General features: G+C 37.8%; 1 protein-coding gene across 1 annotated transcript in view; it reads right to left on the bottom strand.

Annotated features, from left to right (window-relative positions):
* Window positions 1-4,290: 4,290 nt before the first annotated feature.
* The window catches only part of HAAO (3-hydroxyanthranilate 3,4-dioxygenase), a 34,211-nt gene continuing 24,165 nt past the window's right edge, over window positions 4,291-14,336 (bottom strand). Inside the window, exons 7-10 of the mRNA XM_039698050.1 lie at window positions 8,200-8,345; window positions 7,044-7,112; window positions 5,822-5,904; window positions 4,291-5,176 (exon numbers count right to left, since the gene is read on the bottom strand). Of these exons, the coding sequence (XP_039553984.1) occupies window positions 5,098-5,176; window positions 5,822-5,904; window positions 7,044-7,112; window positions 8,200-8,345 (377 nt within the window). The 3' untranslated portion in view covers window positions 4,291-5,097. The remainder of the gene's footprint in view (window positions 5,177-5,821; window positions 5,905-7,043; window positions 7,113-8,199; window positions 8,346-14,336) is intronic.

Here is a 14,336-nt window from a genome sequence, read left to right as displayed (position 1 = left end):
GTATAATGAAGTGTTTTTGAACCCAAATAGTTTTGCTTCAATTTCAATTTATCTCCAAAACCATGGAGAGAATTTTTTATTTAGCACTGTAATAGCCATGTACATGTGCCTATTTAGCAACTCTAAAAATATGAAACAGTGTTCAAATCTTTCAGTATGTGGTTCTCATGCAATTCCTACTGAATTACCAGGCCAAAGATCTTGGAGATATATTTAACCTACAGTAACAACAATTTAGAAAGAATTGTTTCATCTTTTGCAGCCTCCAAAAAGGGGAGACGATTTCCCTAATGATATTACAATTTAGGAACTTATTTTTGGAATACGAACTGTCTGACTCTGTGTATAAACATCATCCTAGATGTCAAGCTTCCTTCAAAATTCCAGGGACATTAAAAGGAAGAGTTTTTATTCACTTGCACAATTTTTGGACAGTGACTGAAAATCTTATGCTGGATCCAGCATAAGACCTTTCTGTACCAGGTAGTACTAAGACCTATAGATCAAGTAAGTAGTTTGAGCTGAGGGGTGGATGTTAAATTTTTCTTCTTCATTATTACTTTGAAAATCAACAGTTTCACTTTGGGTCCAATCAGGTGCTATTCTGAATCCTTTGATACTGAAGAGTAGCTCTATGATACTTGTGTATTGAAAAAGAAATGCACCAGGAGGTGATGACCTTTATGAGCCTGAAGTGTTCATTCAGGTGCATCTGGGTTATTAACTGAAAATAAACTAAATATAAAACACTCCAAAGCCTTGAAATGTCTGCAATATGAACACAAGCTGGTTATGTAGGAATTTGTTAAATAGCTTAAGTAATTTTTTTCCTTTACTCATATGCAATGATGGTGGGAGTGTTGCTTTCTCTACATCTGTTCTATTAGAAGTGACTGGAGAGCTTAAATCAGTACAATTAATGTTTTTAACAACAGAATGAAAGCATTTGTTATCTTCATGTAGTAAGATGAGATTGATTTGCAGGTGTAAGTAAACACTGTGTGGGTCTGAGGAAGAACTTTACTACAACACTCCTGATTTTACCAGTTTCCTGATCCACCTAGTCAGTTTTATGCCTCTGGTAGGGTTTGCTACTTCAAGTAAACAAGCAAGATCTAAAAGTAGAGCAAGCACAGAGGAAGAAGGGTTCCTCTATTGACTTTTCCAAGCTGTCAGTTTATCTATTGCAAGCTCAAATGTAACTAGCATTAGATCATTATCATAACTCTTCTGTGGGTTTTTTTGGTTTCGTGTTTTTTAATTGGACAATTTTGTGCTTTTCTGTTGATCTCGGATGTGTTTACTACATGATCTGTGTGGGTCGCTTTTTCTCTTGTAGTTCTTCCATAACCATAAACATACATGTTTTTAATGAACTTGCTTTTTGTAATTTCTTTTTTTCAAGATTATAGAAAGGGCTGGTGAAGCTTTATTTGCTGTACCAGGAATATTTAATTTTTAAGTTACTTCAAGCAATATTATTTATTATGAATGTGTGATGATGGTAATCATGTATCATTAAACATGTAATCTTGCTAATCAACTATTTTTAATAGGAATATGAGACCATAGTTAGGAGGAGTGCAGTGTGACATACAAATTTATTTCCATCATTCCTATAAGTTAGCATAGCTCAAAATAAGAACATAAGTACCCCATGAGGTCAAGCCTGCCTAGCCTAGGAATAATAGGAAACACTAATTACTTCAAATATTTTGATCTATATTGCTAATTTACATGAAAGAGTGACTGTAAGTTCCTTTCTTAATATGAAGTATGATAATAATGCTTATATCACTTTTTATATGATTTAAATGCTATAAATAGAAATCAAAATACAACTATAGCAGAAAAAAAGTGATTTAGCTGTCTCTTTGCAAAGCTTACCTGTCATCTCATTGGGATTAAACATTCTAAAGGCACAGAAAAAGCCCAGGGAAAGCCTTGCTGCTTTAATCAATAGCTGATAGGATAAGGCTGCATCACCTTTCCCCATATGAAATGAAAGGGAAAACTCCTGCTGACCTCTAGGATAGGTGAGATTCTGCCTTGGAATAACTGTGGATGCTTGTAGGTGGACTCAAACTTCTTTGTGTGTATTTCTAAGCTTTCAAATCGGCTCAAGCTTGTGATTCTGGACAATGCTGCATGTGTTCAAAGGTAATTTACCAAGAATGGCACAGGTATAGCTTTGTATCTGTGTAGGTTTTATTGTAATGCTGCTTAGACTATTTATTTGTATAAAGATTTGATTTTGAGTTTTGCAGAAGCATCAAACAGCAGATGGTCTGTCTGTGCAATACTGTGCTAATAAGGTTAGCACAATCCTGTCAAAATGTACCAAGTTTGCTAAGTATCGGGTGTCCCACTATCTGTCTGATGCAGACAGAAATTGAGCATCCAAATCAGGGTGCAGGTGTACCAGGTATAAAAAGAGCTGTAAAGAGAGGCAGTCATGTGTGTGTAAATCATATGAAGTGCCTTGTGTATCAGGCACATGAGGAGTGCCTGGGTGTGTTTAGCCTGGAGAAAAGAAGGTCTCAGGGAGAACTTGTGCTCCACCATTGCCTGAAAGGAGTGCCTAGTGAGGTGGGGCTTGGCCTCTACTCCCAGGTAACCAGCATGAGAGCAAATGACCTCAAGGGGAGAATCTGGTTGGACATAAGGAAGAATTTCTCCACAGAAAGCCTTGTTAAGCATTGGAATGGACTGTCAAGTGAGGTGGTGGAGTCACTATCCCTTGGGGTCCTCGAGAAATTACTGGATGTGGCACTTAGTGCCAGTTGATAAGCTGGTGTTCCATCAAAGTCTGGGTCTGATGATCTTGGAGGCCTTCTTGAACCTCAGTGACTCCATAGAACATGGTTTTGCCAGGTACATTTCATGGACATGCATGAACAAGCACAATGTCAAGAGCGGTGCACTTGTGAACTCTGCAAACAACGTGCCTAACTAAGCCTCTGCCAGAGGCCTTAGCCTGAAATCCTTCTTTGAGGCAAGACTAGCACTGGAGTCTCCAGACCCTGATCCCAACATCTTTGGTGCTGAAGTATCTGCTGAGCTGACTGCACGTACACAGAAAGAACAGCAAAGAGAGCTCCAGGAATCAGATTTGCATGTGCAAAACTCTCGTGAGCAGAGTAGCATGAGTACATCTAATCATAAATGTACCATTGTTGGGGCAGTTCAGAACAGATATAATATGCAGGAAGAGCAAAGCACTTGAAAATTATTCGCTGCCTGCCCAGAATCCCCCTGGAACTATTTGAAAAGCTGGGAAAGGGAAGTTGTAGGTTTCCGAATCACAGTGGTTAAGCACCTTGGAAGGAGTAAATGACAAGTACTCTCTGTGCTCTGGCCATAAATAACTATTGAATTGAAAGACAGGGAGTGAGAGGGGAAGGAAATTGGACACCAAAACAACATAAATAATTCTCAGAAGAGAATATATCTAGAAAACAAAATTCTTTTCTCTTGGTACGTGGTATTTCACTGTTTTCATAAATCCTCTCCTACTGTTTTGATCCTGATTCTTTTCCATACCTATGGGCCTTAACACCTCTTACCTAGTTCTTAGAAGACAGAAGCTCCTCAACAGAAATTAATTGATGACCTACTAAGTCCTGATTTTTGACTGTGGGCTGTGGCAAAACTGAGGATGATGAAGCTCTGGTTTATTGCTCCTGGTCTGGCACCTAATGTGTGACTTGGACAGAATTTAGGTGTTCAAGCACAAGTCGTTGTAAAAGGCATCACAAGTATAATTTGAGTGGATATCATGGGAGGTATCTAATCTGGAGATGCCTTAATTTTTATTCTGAAAGTTCCTTGGCTCTGGGTGGGCGAAGAGCTGCTGGTTATTCTGGATGCTGTTCTACATGTTGCCGTGTTTTACTCACTTATCATTCAGTGTGAAATATGAAAATATTGCTGTGATTACCCTGTAACTGCTGGACTAAAAACATAACACTTTTTGGTAACCTAGATCCCTCAATCATAGATGTTCACTCGAGTAGTCAATTCTGCAGACACATAAACACACCAGTACCAACAGTAATCAGAAAAAATTACTCCCTTGTTCACTTTTTGTGTGTGGCAGCTCACACTTATAACACCCTTAAGGACTGGGTTCAGTTTTGCAAATTAGGCCCCCTGTTATTAGGAGGATGTAGCAGAGTTTTGCTGTAGGCTTTGCTAGAAAAGCTGCTGAAGTTAAGTTATAGACAGATTAAAGACAAGGCATTTGTGTCTTTCTCATGAGAAGAATGAACACTTCAATAAAACATATAGGACATCTCAGTTTAATGAGCTTTATAGGTGATAGATGAAACAAATATTTTTCTGAACTTAATTAGAATTAAAAAAAAAATCAGGAATAAGTAACTTTTGCTTTCTCAAATATTTAATTGATAATACCTGCAGGTATCTAAGCAACGGGTTTTCTGATGTTGACAATGTGAAGAACAATTAAATAAAACCAAAACCCAAACAAAAACTCATCTGCAGAGTTCTCGGAATAAAAGCAGCAAAATATAATTTGACACGTATCATCTCTGCAAGAAACTTCATTGTTCAAAAAGAAGCAGCAGTTAATAGACATGGATTATAATAATTTTTCTGCTCTCCTACCCCCTAACATTCTGCTGCACAGGGGCACACCCATGACCCAGGTGCTCCTGTTTAGTCCCATTGCAGCGTTGTTCAGTGCAGTGTGCACGCAGCATCCAGCCTGTTACCTCAGTAGTGTAACAGTATCTGTCCCATCTCCTTTTCTGCATCTTGTGGCAGAGACTTGCATTTCAAAAGACTCTAGTTTAGTCTAGATAGTATCTTGTATTATTAGGTAAGTAATCCTACTACTTGGATATGTGGTCATTTCCTTTCAGATAAAATCAAACAAAGTGCTGGGTCTTAAAAAAAATACTGATTATAAATTTTGTTAAAAATTAACTACTTGGGAAAAAAGTTTAAATTGGGCACAGCACTTGACTCCACTTAATCATTGTGTTAGAATATTCAAATTTCCAGGCATTCTGAGTAAAAGATAATTAAGGTAGGTTAAAACTTGGTTATCCTCAAAGCCAACTGACACAGGAGTTATTTATAAGGCTGCTTGCGTTTTGGATCTTGAGCAATGCAGAGAGCAACACAGTCTTCTGCTCTTTTCCAGCAGTACCTGGAAGAATTAAAAGATTATGAAAAAAGAAAGATGAGAGTATGTATAGAGGGAAATCACAGACTCAAACCAACAAATTAATCATGGATGATGCTGAAAAGGAGGAGTGGGCACTTTATCAGCTTTAGCCATGCTCTATCTCTTTCTTTCCTTTCTCTCTGGAAGCTATTTTCCTTTCTGTGTATCACATGTGTCAAGGTTATGAAATAGCTGTATGCATCCTACTTCAGGAAGAGAGCTGTGTTCTGAGCCTGAACCCCAAATCTTCCTGCTCTGATGTTGATTAAGCCTGGTCTGATGCTTTGAGCATCTGCTGTGAGTGCCAGTTGGTAGTTTCAGGCCATATATCTTTATTAATTTGCATGCTGCATTTTCCTAGTGGTGTCTTTTTTTTTCCCTTTTTTTTTTTTTAATTTTTATTTTTTCCAGCTGTTATCATAAGAGGTGAACTAGAATGAATGTCTGGCTTTTCCTCCTGAAAACACTTTTGCCCTGAGAAATAACAGAGCCTATTGCAAATCCTGCACTCACAGATGCTGTGTTTCTGCACCAGTGATGCCCAACATGGTGTGCATTGAATACACAGAATTTATATTGCTGGAAGCTGGGGAATCACGCACTGATCCCCTGTTCATCTCTACTCACACAGACTGGGCACGGACAAGCAGGCTGTCACCAGCAGAGAGAGTCAGGGTTTTGCCATCCATGGCAACAGTCGATGTGCCCTCCTGAAAGGAAAGAAGGCTTTTCATTTTCCATGTCCTGTCCCCAGCAGAAAGAAAATGCTGCATGTACAGAAATTTTTCCTACTGAAAGAACACCTCAAACCTGTTCTGTTTCATGAGGTCTAGCTAAATATTCAGCTGATCACGTCTGTCTAACACTATTACCATCAATAAAAATACGGTTCATTGTTCATTGTTTTGTATCATAAAGCAGCAACCCATTGCTTGATTCTTGGAGTACACTGCCACCAATCTAACCTAGCAGCCTACAAGTTGGTACAGCTCCAGAAATTGCAGAGAGAATCTTCTGGAGTAGTTTAAACTCCTCTTCTACTTTTCTGATTCCTCATATCTCTTTAAGTCTTGAGGAGCAATTCACAAGTCAGCAGGGGGCTGACTGAAATTGCTGAGTTCCTCCATATTGGAATGCACTAGTTATTATCTTGTCAAGCCGGGGAGACAGGTTCTTGCCAGCCACAAGGTCTTGATTCCACAGGCTGACATAAGCTGCAGTGTAAACAAATGTCTTTCAAGATTATGATTTCTTTAATTAGTATTTGATAGTCCCTGTGAATTTCAACAGAAGAGGAACTAATAGAAATATCTGCCTCCCAAGCTAGCCTGACTTGTGTAAGCAAAAATAAGCTTTCCTTTTTCTTTGGGTTGCAAATGTATCCTACAAGCAAGCTGAGTGAAGGATGTCTAGATCACCTACAATCCTAATTTAGTCTAAACAAGTTTTCAGATTGTTTTATTACCTGATTCTGCTTGATTCCAGTTTGCCTTCAGGATGAGGGCAAATGTTTCAAGGCAGAACTAAGAGGTGATGTTGCTTTATTGCTTGATCTGAAATATTTACAGGATATAGCCTAGGTAGTGTGCATTAAAATTCCCAACAAGGATGGATGCCAGTATTTCTGTCATCAACATACACGATGAGGAATAAGAGGCTATTTTTATTGTGGCAGCACTTTACAGTTATTTTTCAATACAGTTTAAAGCTGAAAGGTGGTGCCTATTGCTGATCTCTCCTATGAGAAGGAAGGGAATCATTCCAGTTTCTGTTGCTAGAAGGCTTTACTACTGTTGATTTTGAACTTAAACATGAACTCATCAGTTAACAAGTGTGAATTGCCACATACCAGCTGCCATATCCAGATATCTGAATTCTTTTTACTTTTCTCAGTTGTTCCTGGTCCATAAGCTATAGCCTAAAAAAAAAAAAATGGTTTCATCCAAGTGACCAAAGGTCCATATTCATCTCCCAACAGCATTTAAAACATTCTGTTTTTACAGGAGAATATTCATAGAAGATGACGTTATTTTTACAGATATTAAAATTCACACTATGTTTGGTATTCTCATATTGATTCCTACTGATAAAAAGGGAACTGGTCACACCTGCCACTCCTTATGCTCCTCTGCATCCTCGCTTATCTACTCCTTCTGCCTCCTCCCACTCTCAGTTTTGCATCTATATGCTTCCTGCTTCTGTTCCTGGAACAGGCACTTCCTCCTCATGAACTCTGGGCCCTGTCAAGAGCCTGTTGAAGCAGAAAAGTTTCTTCCATTAACATTAAAAACGCTGCAGACAGGACTTCATCTTTCTCATTTTCTGCCCCTTCTGTGTTCTTCCTGACATTCCCACACTCTGTCACTTTGCTGTCAACTGTATTGGATTCTTTGGAGTGTGACTCCAAGTAATTCTGGGGAAGAATATGTTTTGTAAACAGCTCACATACAGCACAGATATCAAGCGTTGACAGCTTCATTTGCGCCCAAACTAGACTGTGTTTGAATAAACTGTGAAGGGGAATGTTTTAGGGCAGCCCAGGCTCCCTGGTTGCTGTCCAGTTTTCCTTCTTTTCACTTTATGTAGATGGAGGAGGAGAAAACAAAGTGTGTTTCCGCACCCAGATTAGACTTGGACCACGAATGCTGCTCAAGCACATAAAGAAGCTTGATTTGCATCACACTGGTGCTTCTGATTTGGGAAATATGGGGAGACGGACAGGGGAAGGAATGAGCTGTTTTAATCCCAAAGGAAATGAACAGAAATAAAGTTCAGGTTGATTCTGGATATGGAAGTAATGAGCTAGAAAGCCCCTGCCCTAAGCTAGTCAAATCAATGGATCAAAGACAAGTACTTCTATTGGGGTGCATAACTTTGTCTGCTTATATTCATCCCAGGCCTGGATGAGATGTTCCCATTCTGAACATAGGCACCTATCCATACCTTTAAAATAGCCTTTTTTTTTTTTTTTTTTTTTTTTTAATAGGGAAATGATATCCCCTTACCTCTGTTTCAAAGTTATCTCCAAACATACTCAAGGATTTTTTCTGTTTTATTTCACCACGATGATCATTTAACCAGCTTGAGAAGGAAAATGGCTCCATAACAGAAGTGGAATTCAATGGGAAAGGTGTTTCTTTCATGAGTTCATCTGTAAGCAAGGCAGAGGGCAATCAGTGATAGCCCTTGCTTCCCTTGGTCTTTGTAAACATTTTAATTGAGGAGTCAATTTACAGACAGTATTTAGCCAAAACTTTTAGTAGTAAGCAGTATTATGGTCATCATCAGGACTTTGTGCGATTGAAAGATGCATATGTTATTTGTGTGTCTTTATGGAGTGACTTCAAAGATGTTGTCAGAACTGTGTATGCTTACACTACCTAGTTCTTCCTGGCATAGACCTCATTCTCTTTCAGACCACCTTTTGCAGTGGGAAAATAGGATGTATCATCTCTGAGCCTTTGCTCATATCATATCCCTCTGAAAGAGGACTTGGGCCTATAGAATGAGCTTGTTCTACCTCTCACACATAGTACTGGCTTTTATGTTTCTTCTCCTCTATGGTTCTCTTCTCCTTCCCTGTTTTTAAATACATTGGCCACAGTGAATCAAACAGATTAGCACAACCTAAAATTTAATACAATGTATTTTTTTGCAGTGTTCTTGGAGCATGTAGCGGCTTCGGTTTTGGTAGCTGGATTTAATTTCCAGTAATTCTCCTTCCTAAATAATTCGATTTAAAATAGCTGGAGAACTAATTGCAGTATAGCTGGCAAAATTCATTCTGTGTGTTGCTGGTATATGAAATGAGCTTTAGCTGTTTACCAGCTCACAGTGAAGTGCAGAGACAGAGCAATTGCCTTGTTGATTCTATGTAGTTTGTTCTGAGATGCCATGGGGGAGTACCCATTGAGTAATTTCAAGCAGTAATGCCAACCAGATGCTGGAAAAACTCCCTGGATGGTTTGCTCCCAAATGTATTGTGGTAATAAACCTGCAGCCAAATCTTAGTCTTGGTGCTAGTAATAGAACAGCTCTTTTAAAAGTATTTAGTGTATTCATTATGCAGTATTCTTTTGGTTCTGTTCTAATGCTGAATTTTACTGCTCTGCAGTGTCTTGAACCTATCATTTCAGTTTTTCATTAAAGACCATTTTGTACACAGTCTTTGAACAATATGTGAGAGGGTCAGTGCATGTGAGGGATAGCAGTGTACTCCAGGTGCTGTTGCTGTTCATGGGGTCCCAGTAACCACTGAGTACAACCATCTCCAGATAATCTGGGTGGGAACCTACTCCTTTTGTTATAGAAACAAAATTTTGCTCTTCAAATTTCTTCTCCATTATTTTGGGAGGTTTGACCTGCTAACCCACTGCGGTCCCTTAACCTCATCCATGCTGTGTTTCTGATATTAAAATAATTATATTTTTAAAAATAATTTTTCTTGACAATGCCTCTTTCAGAAAATTCTGAAAGCAATCTGAAGAAATCTGCAGCAGAAGACATTTTTTGTTTGAAAGCTTTCTTCTTCAGGCTTTCTTTTTTAAAAAAGCTTTCTACTTTTACATTATTTAACTCAAATATTTAAAACAACATTTACTGAAAAGCAAACTCATCCAGAGAAACTAAGCAGCACCAAAGAAAAAAGGAGTCTTTACATTAGATTTATTTTTTCTGAACTTGTAAGCATTAACAAGATCTAGTCTTGAACATTCTATATTTTATTGTCTGATGACACTAAAATGCAGTGTTAAGGTATTTTGTGATTTAGTTTTGGTGCTTCATTTTTCTCACTGCAATATGACTAGTCGGGGTTTTTTTTCCTTAATTTTCACAGGTTCATCAAAAATCCTTTGGAGATAATTAGGAACACATACACACTTTGTCGTTAAATTATTGATATGTGCAAATGAGGCTGCAGTGGAAAATTGCTTTTTTGACTAGGGACTGATGTAAAACAAAGGTCTAAAATATTATGATGTGTGTTCACACACAGGAGAGGAGGAAAAGAAAAGAACATTTATCAGAAATTTTGTGAGAAGGTACTCAGTGCAACTGGTGCTCCAAAAGACATTAAAATATTTTGTTTTATTAATAACAGAAATATTTATCAGTTGTTTTTATTTTCTTTTGTTTTCAGATTCAAACTCATCATTTAAATTCAGAAAATTTTATTGTAGTTCTGGAATACCAGAAAGTTACCGGTTGGCTGAGCTTTCTACTAAAATGCATGTCCTAGTTGTGAGAGGTATATGGGGTATTTGGTGGTGGTGTTGGTTGTTTGCTTTTAAAACAACAAAAGGAATATGGAAGCTGCTAGGATAAAAGACAAATACTGAGATACCAAAATTTACTGAGATGCTGTGAGTATCCTGCTCAACTTGGGGACTACTTCTTTTCCACAGTTTAAGAATTCCAGCATCAAGCCTACAAGTAAGTTCAGGTTGTATGTGCTGGAGAATGAATAGCAAAAAGCTGAGTCTCAACAATGGGCATTGTGGTGGTTTATGCAAGGAGAATTGTGAATGTTCCCCATGAATTGCAAGGAACTTGTGGTGAAAAATAAAGCCAAAGTACTTGTTTATATTCTGACCAAGAAGCAACACAAATCTAACAATAAGAAGTCTGTTTGTAGTTTAACTTCTATCTGTTATTCTCCATCAACATAATTTTGCTATTTTCCTCCTTCTGCTGACCTCTGACTCCTTTTGCCCTGGTCAGCTGGGACAATACACAGGGGACAACAGAACGGAGTGGCCTGTGCCTACTCAGGGCCAGTGTAAAGTGCAATACATCCTGCACTTACTATGGTGCACTGGCCTTTCTTGTTTGTGATAAACAGCCATCATCTAACAGATTAATTTCCTTTCAAGTGAAGGTGGGCTTTTCTTTATTTAGACTTTAAGTTCCTCAGTTCAGAGCTTTTTTTTTTTTTTGACACTTGTCTTATCAGGAGGCCCTAGCCTATGATGGGGTTTTGGCTTAATACTATCTTTGATGTTAATGGCACTTGCTCAGTGACAGCATAATGGCCTTTGAAAACTCTGCCTGCATGGAATTAAGCTTCTAGTATGACCCGGTACGATGATTTGATTATGTGTTACTGCAGAACAAATGAGAGAGCACTGTGGTGATGAGGTACGTGACAGATGTGTGACATTATCTATAGACTGCTTGACTGAGTCCTTATTTAACCTGATGCTGATCCCTTCCATGATGCCAAAAGCTGTAGGTGTCCTAATGCTTGTGAACTTGAGCTAACAAGCTACAATGAAGAGGATCCAATCTCTTGCAGCTTCACACGTATTGGAGTTGAAGCCTGGTGCTTCTAAAAGAACTGAGTATTTCTAATCAGGCTAATGGCTTCTATTTAGATATTATTGCATATATTTCTGTTTAGCCTGTACATTTGCTTTCAACAGTATCTGAGGAAGTGCAAACCTGTGTTTCTGGAGTTCTGATCTAACACTACTGTGAGACACGGAGACAACAAATTTAATGATGGGAAAGGTAAAAATATGCCAGTAAAATGCAAGAAAATGGCACTTCTCAAGTAGACAGCTAAGAGTCTTTTGTAGGTTTTTCCAAGTAATATAACACTATGTGGAACCTCAAATCTAATGTTTTCTTACATTTTCAGACATCCATTTAAAGGTTCAATACTGAAGTCCATTTCTGCAGATCATTACTATTAAAAATTTATATCACAGTTCTTTACAGGAGTATAGCTTTTTTCAGGTTTTAATTACAATGTGATAATATCATGTTAAGCTGAAAAAATGTCATGTTTACAGAATGAGGTTGTAAATATTTAAAAAAGGAAATTACAGGTTTTAGGGGAACTTGACTTCAGTTGAACTGAAGTCAGTACTGAACTGTTCTGAGACTGAGAATATTAAACTGGGCAAAGAAGGAGAGAACAGCTTGCAAGAAAAGAGCAAGTTGAATGTAAAAGTAGTTACAGTCTCAACAGAGACTATCTAAAGAAGAGTTTGAGCTTGCTGGGAGTACTGTGTTTCTGATGCAGTAAAGAGAACAGGTAAAGAAGATTGACACTAACCTACCAGGTGTATGTGGCTGATTTGCTTAAATCACATGTGACATGGAAGGCCCTCATTCCCTTCCCTGGTGATACTCCTAAGCTTTCTTGTCAAAAAATCGAACTGTCTCATTCTCTTGAGCCCTACTATCCCAAGCTCTTACCATAGCTCTCATTTCTTCCAGATTTGTTCAAAGGAAAAGAGTAATAAAGCACTTGAAATATATCAGAAGGCCCTCATTCCCTTCCCTGGTGATACTCCTAAGCTTTCTTGTCAAGAAATCAAATTGTCTCGTTCTCTTGAGCCCTACTATCCTCAAGCTCTTACCATAGCTCTCGTTTCTTCAAGATTTCTTCAAAGGAAAAGAGCAATAAAGCATTTGAAATATATCAAAATAAGGTCAGCTGATTGCATGCTGGCTTCATGAAAAAGTATCTTTCAGTGATATGTCACCCTTCACTTGTAGACAGAACATTCTAGATGGAACAAGGTTCAAATCTTTAAATGCCCATATATTCTTACTAATCATGGCTTCATGAAAAACTGTATCTTTCAGTGATATGTCACCCTTCACTTGTAGACAGAGCATTCTAGAAGGTTCAAATCTTTAAATCCCCACATATTCCCACCATTCTGAGGTGCTGTGCTGCCTCAGTCTGTCTCTACATGCTGTGTCCCATCTCCATGCAAGAATGTGGCAAAGTCCATTACAAATGGCATCTCCCCCTATAGCAGCAGAAGACGACATTCAAAGTGGAGTGATTGCATCCTCTTTATTTTTTCATCCTTTAACTGAAGGTAAAATGGTCCAGACTACAGATAATGAATTATTTTAAAGTTATGTATTAATTTATTTCTGTACACTTTCTAATCAGCATTTCCATGTCTTCAATGCTATATCAAAATTAATAATTCCAGTGGTAAGGGTTCTGCAGCATTTCACATTTAATTGCCAATGCCAGTAATAATATATTCCCTAGGATGTTTTTCCCATATGTGCCTACCTAATTTCTAAGAAAAATCTGTTTTATTCTCCAAGTTAACAGAAATGTCAATGAGACTAGTAGGATTTTAATACCTCTGCAAATAAAACCAGTGAAATTAGGGGCATAATTTCAGACATCTGGGTTTTAGCCCAGTCCATATAAAAATCCAGAGTGGAAGCACTGAGAGTGACTGATTACTTTGAGGGTTGTTGGTTCATTTCCCTGTTGTGGAGCATATATGCATCAGCATTTAGTTGAAATTAAAGCACTCACTTGGTGCAACCATACATTTCCCTGTGTAACTGTATTCTTTTTTTGTAGCATGTGCTGAGAATTGTCATGACTGCTAATTTATGACTTGTCCATGTAATTATTTCTAGACAGATTTTTCTTTTTGACATTAAATCTATGCTGGAAACTTAACAACTTTTTTGTCCTAATTGAAACTAAGAAATTTGAGAAAAGCTTTGAAAAATATTTTTGTAATAAAGAAATATAGCTTTTTCAAAGGGAGATGTCATCAGCCAGAAGGAAAGGAATAAATTAAACAACAACAACAACTCCATATCCTATTTAGGACACAATTCTTTTTAAAGGTTTTTCATTATCTAGCTAGGTTATTGTAATTAAGAATGACAAATTGTATTGAGAAATGCTGTCCACTTACCCAATCCTAACATAGAAAAATCTTAATTCTGTTTCTGAATCTGCCTTTTATAACTCAGGGCATTTCATTAATCCTCGTTGTATGTAACTTCAGTTTGCATAGAATGGGAATAGGATAGTTCATTATAACAAGAGTTGCGACCTTACTCTTGGTGAGACAAGGATTTTTACAGCATGTGCGAGCTATTACCACTAAATAGCCTTAGAAACACTAGTGAAAATGTCAGACAAACTCCATTAGTGAGTCTTCTGTTTCAGATGTTGCTGTCTGGGGAGCATTTATGAATGTAAGAAAGAAAGAAGCTACTTTATTAGAGAGGACATACCTGCTGTGAAACTGCTGAGCTTTATAGCTCTTAAATATTTCTTATTTGTTTCACAAAAGTCTGAACAGAAAGGAAAACAACTCTATAGGGCATTTCTTCCTATTGCTCTGATAGGTTTATTATG

This window comes from Passer montanus, unplaced genomic scaffold (genome assembly GCF_014805655.1).
Source record: "Passer montanus isolate IOZ18808 unplaced genomic scaffold, ASM1480565v1 scaffold12, whole genome shotgun sequence".
Taxonomy (NCBI): Eukaryota; Metazoa; Chordata; class Aves; order Passeriformes; family Passeridae; genus Passer; species Passer montanus.
This window is presented reverse-complemented; position numbering and strand designations above follow the sequence as displayed.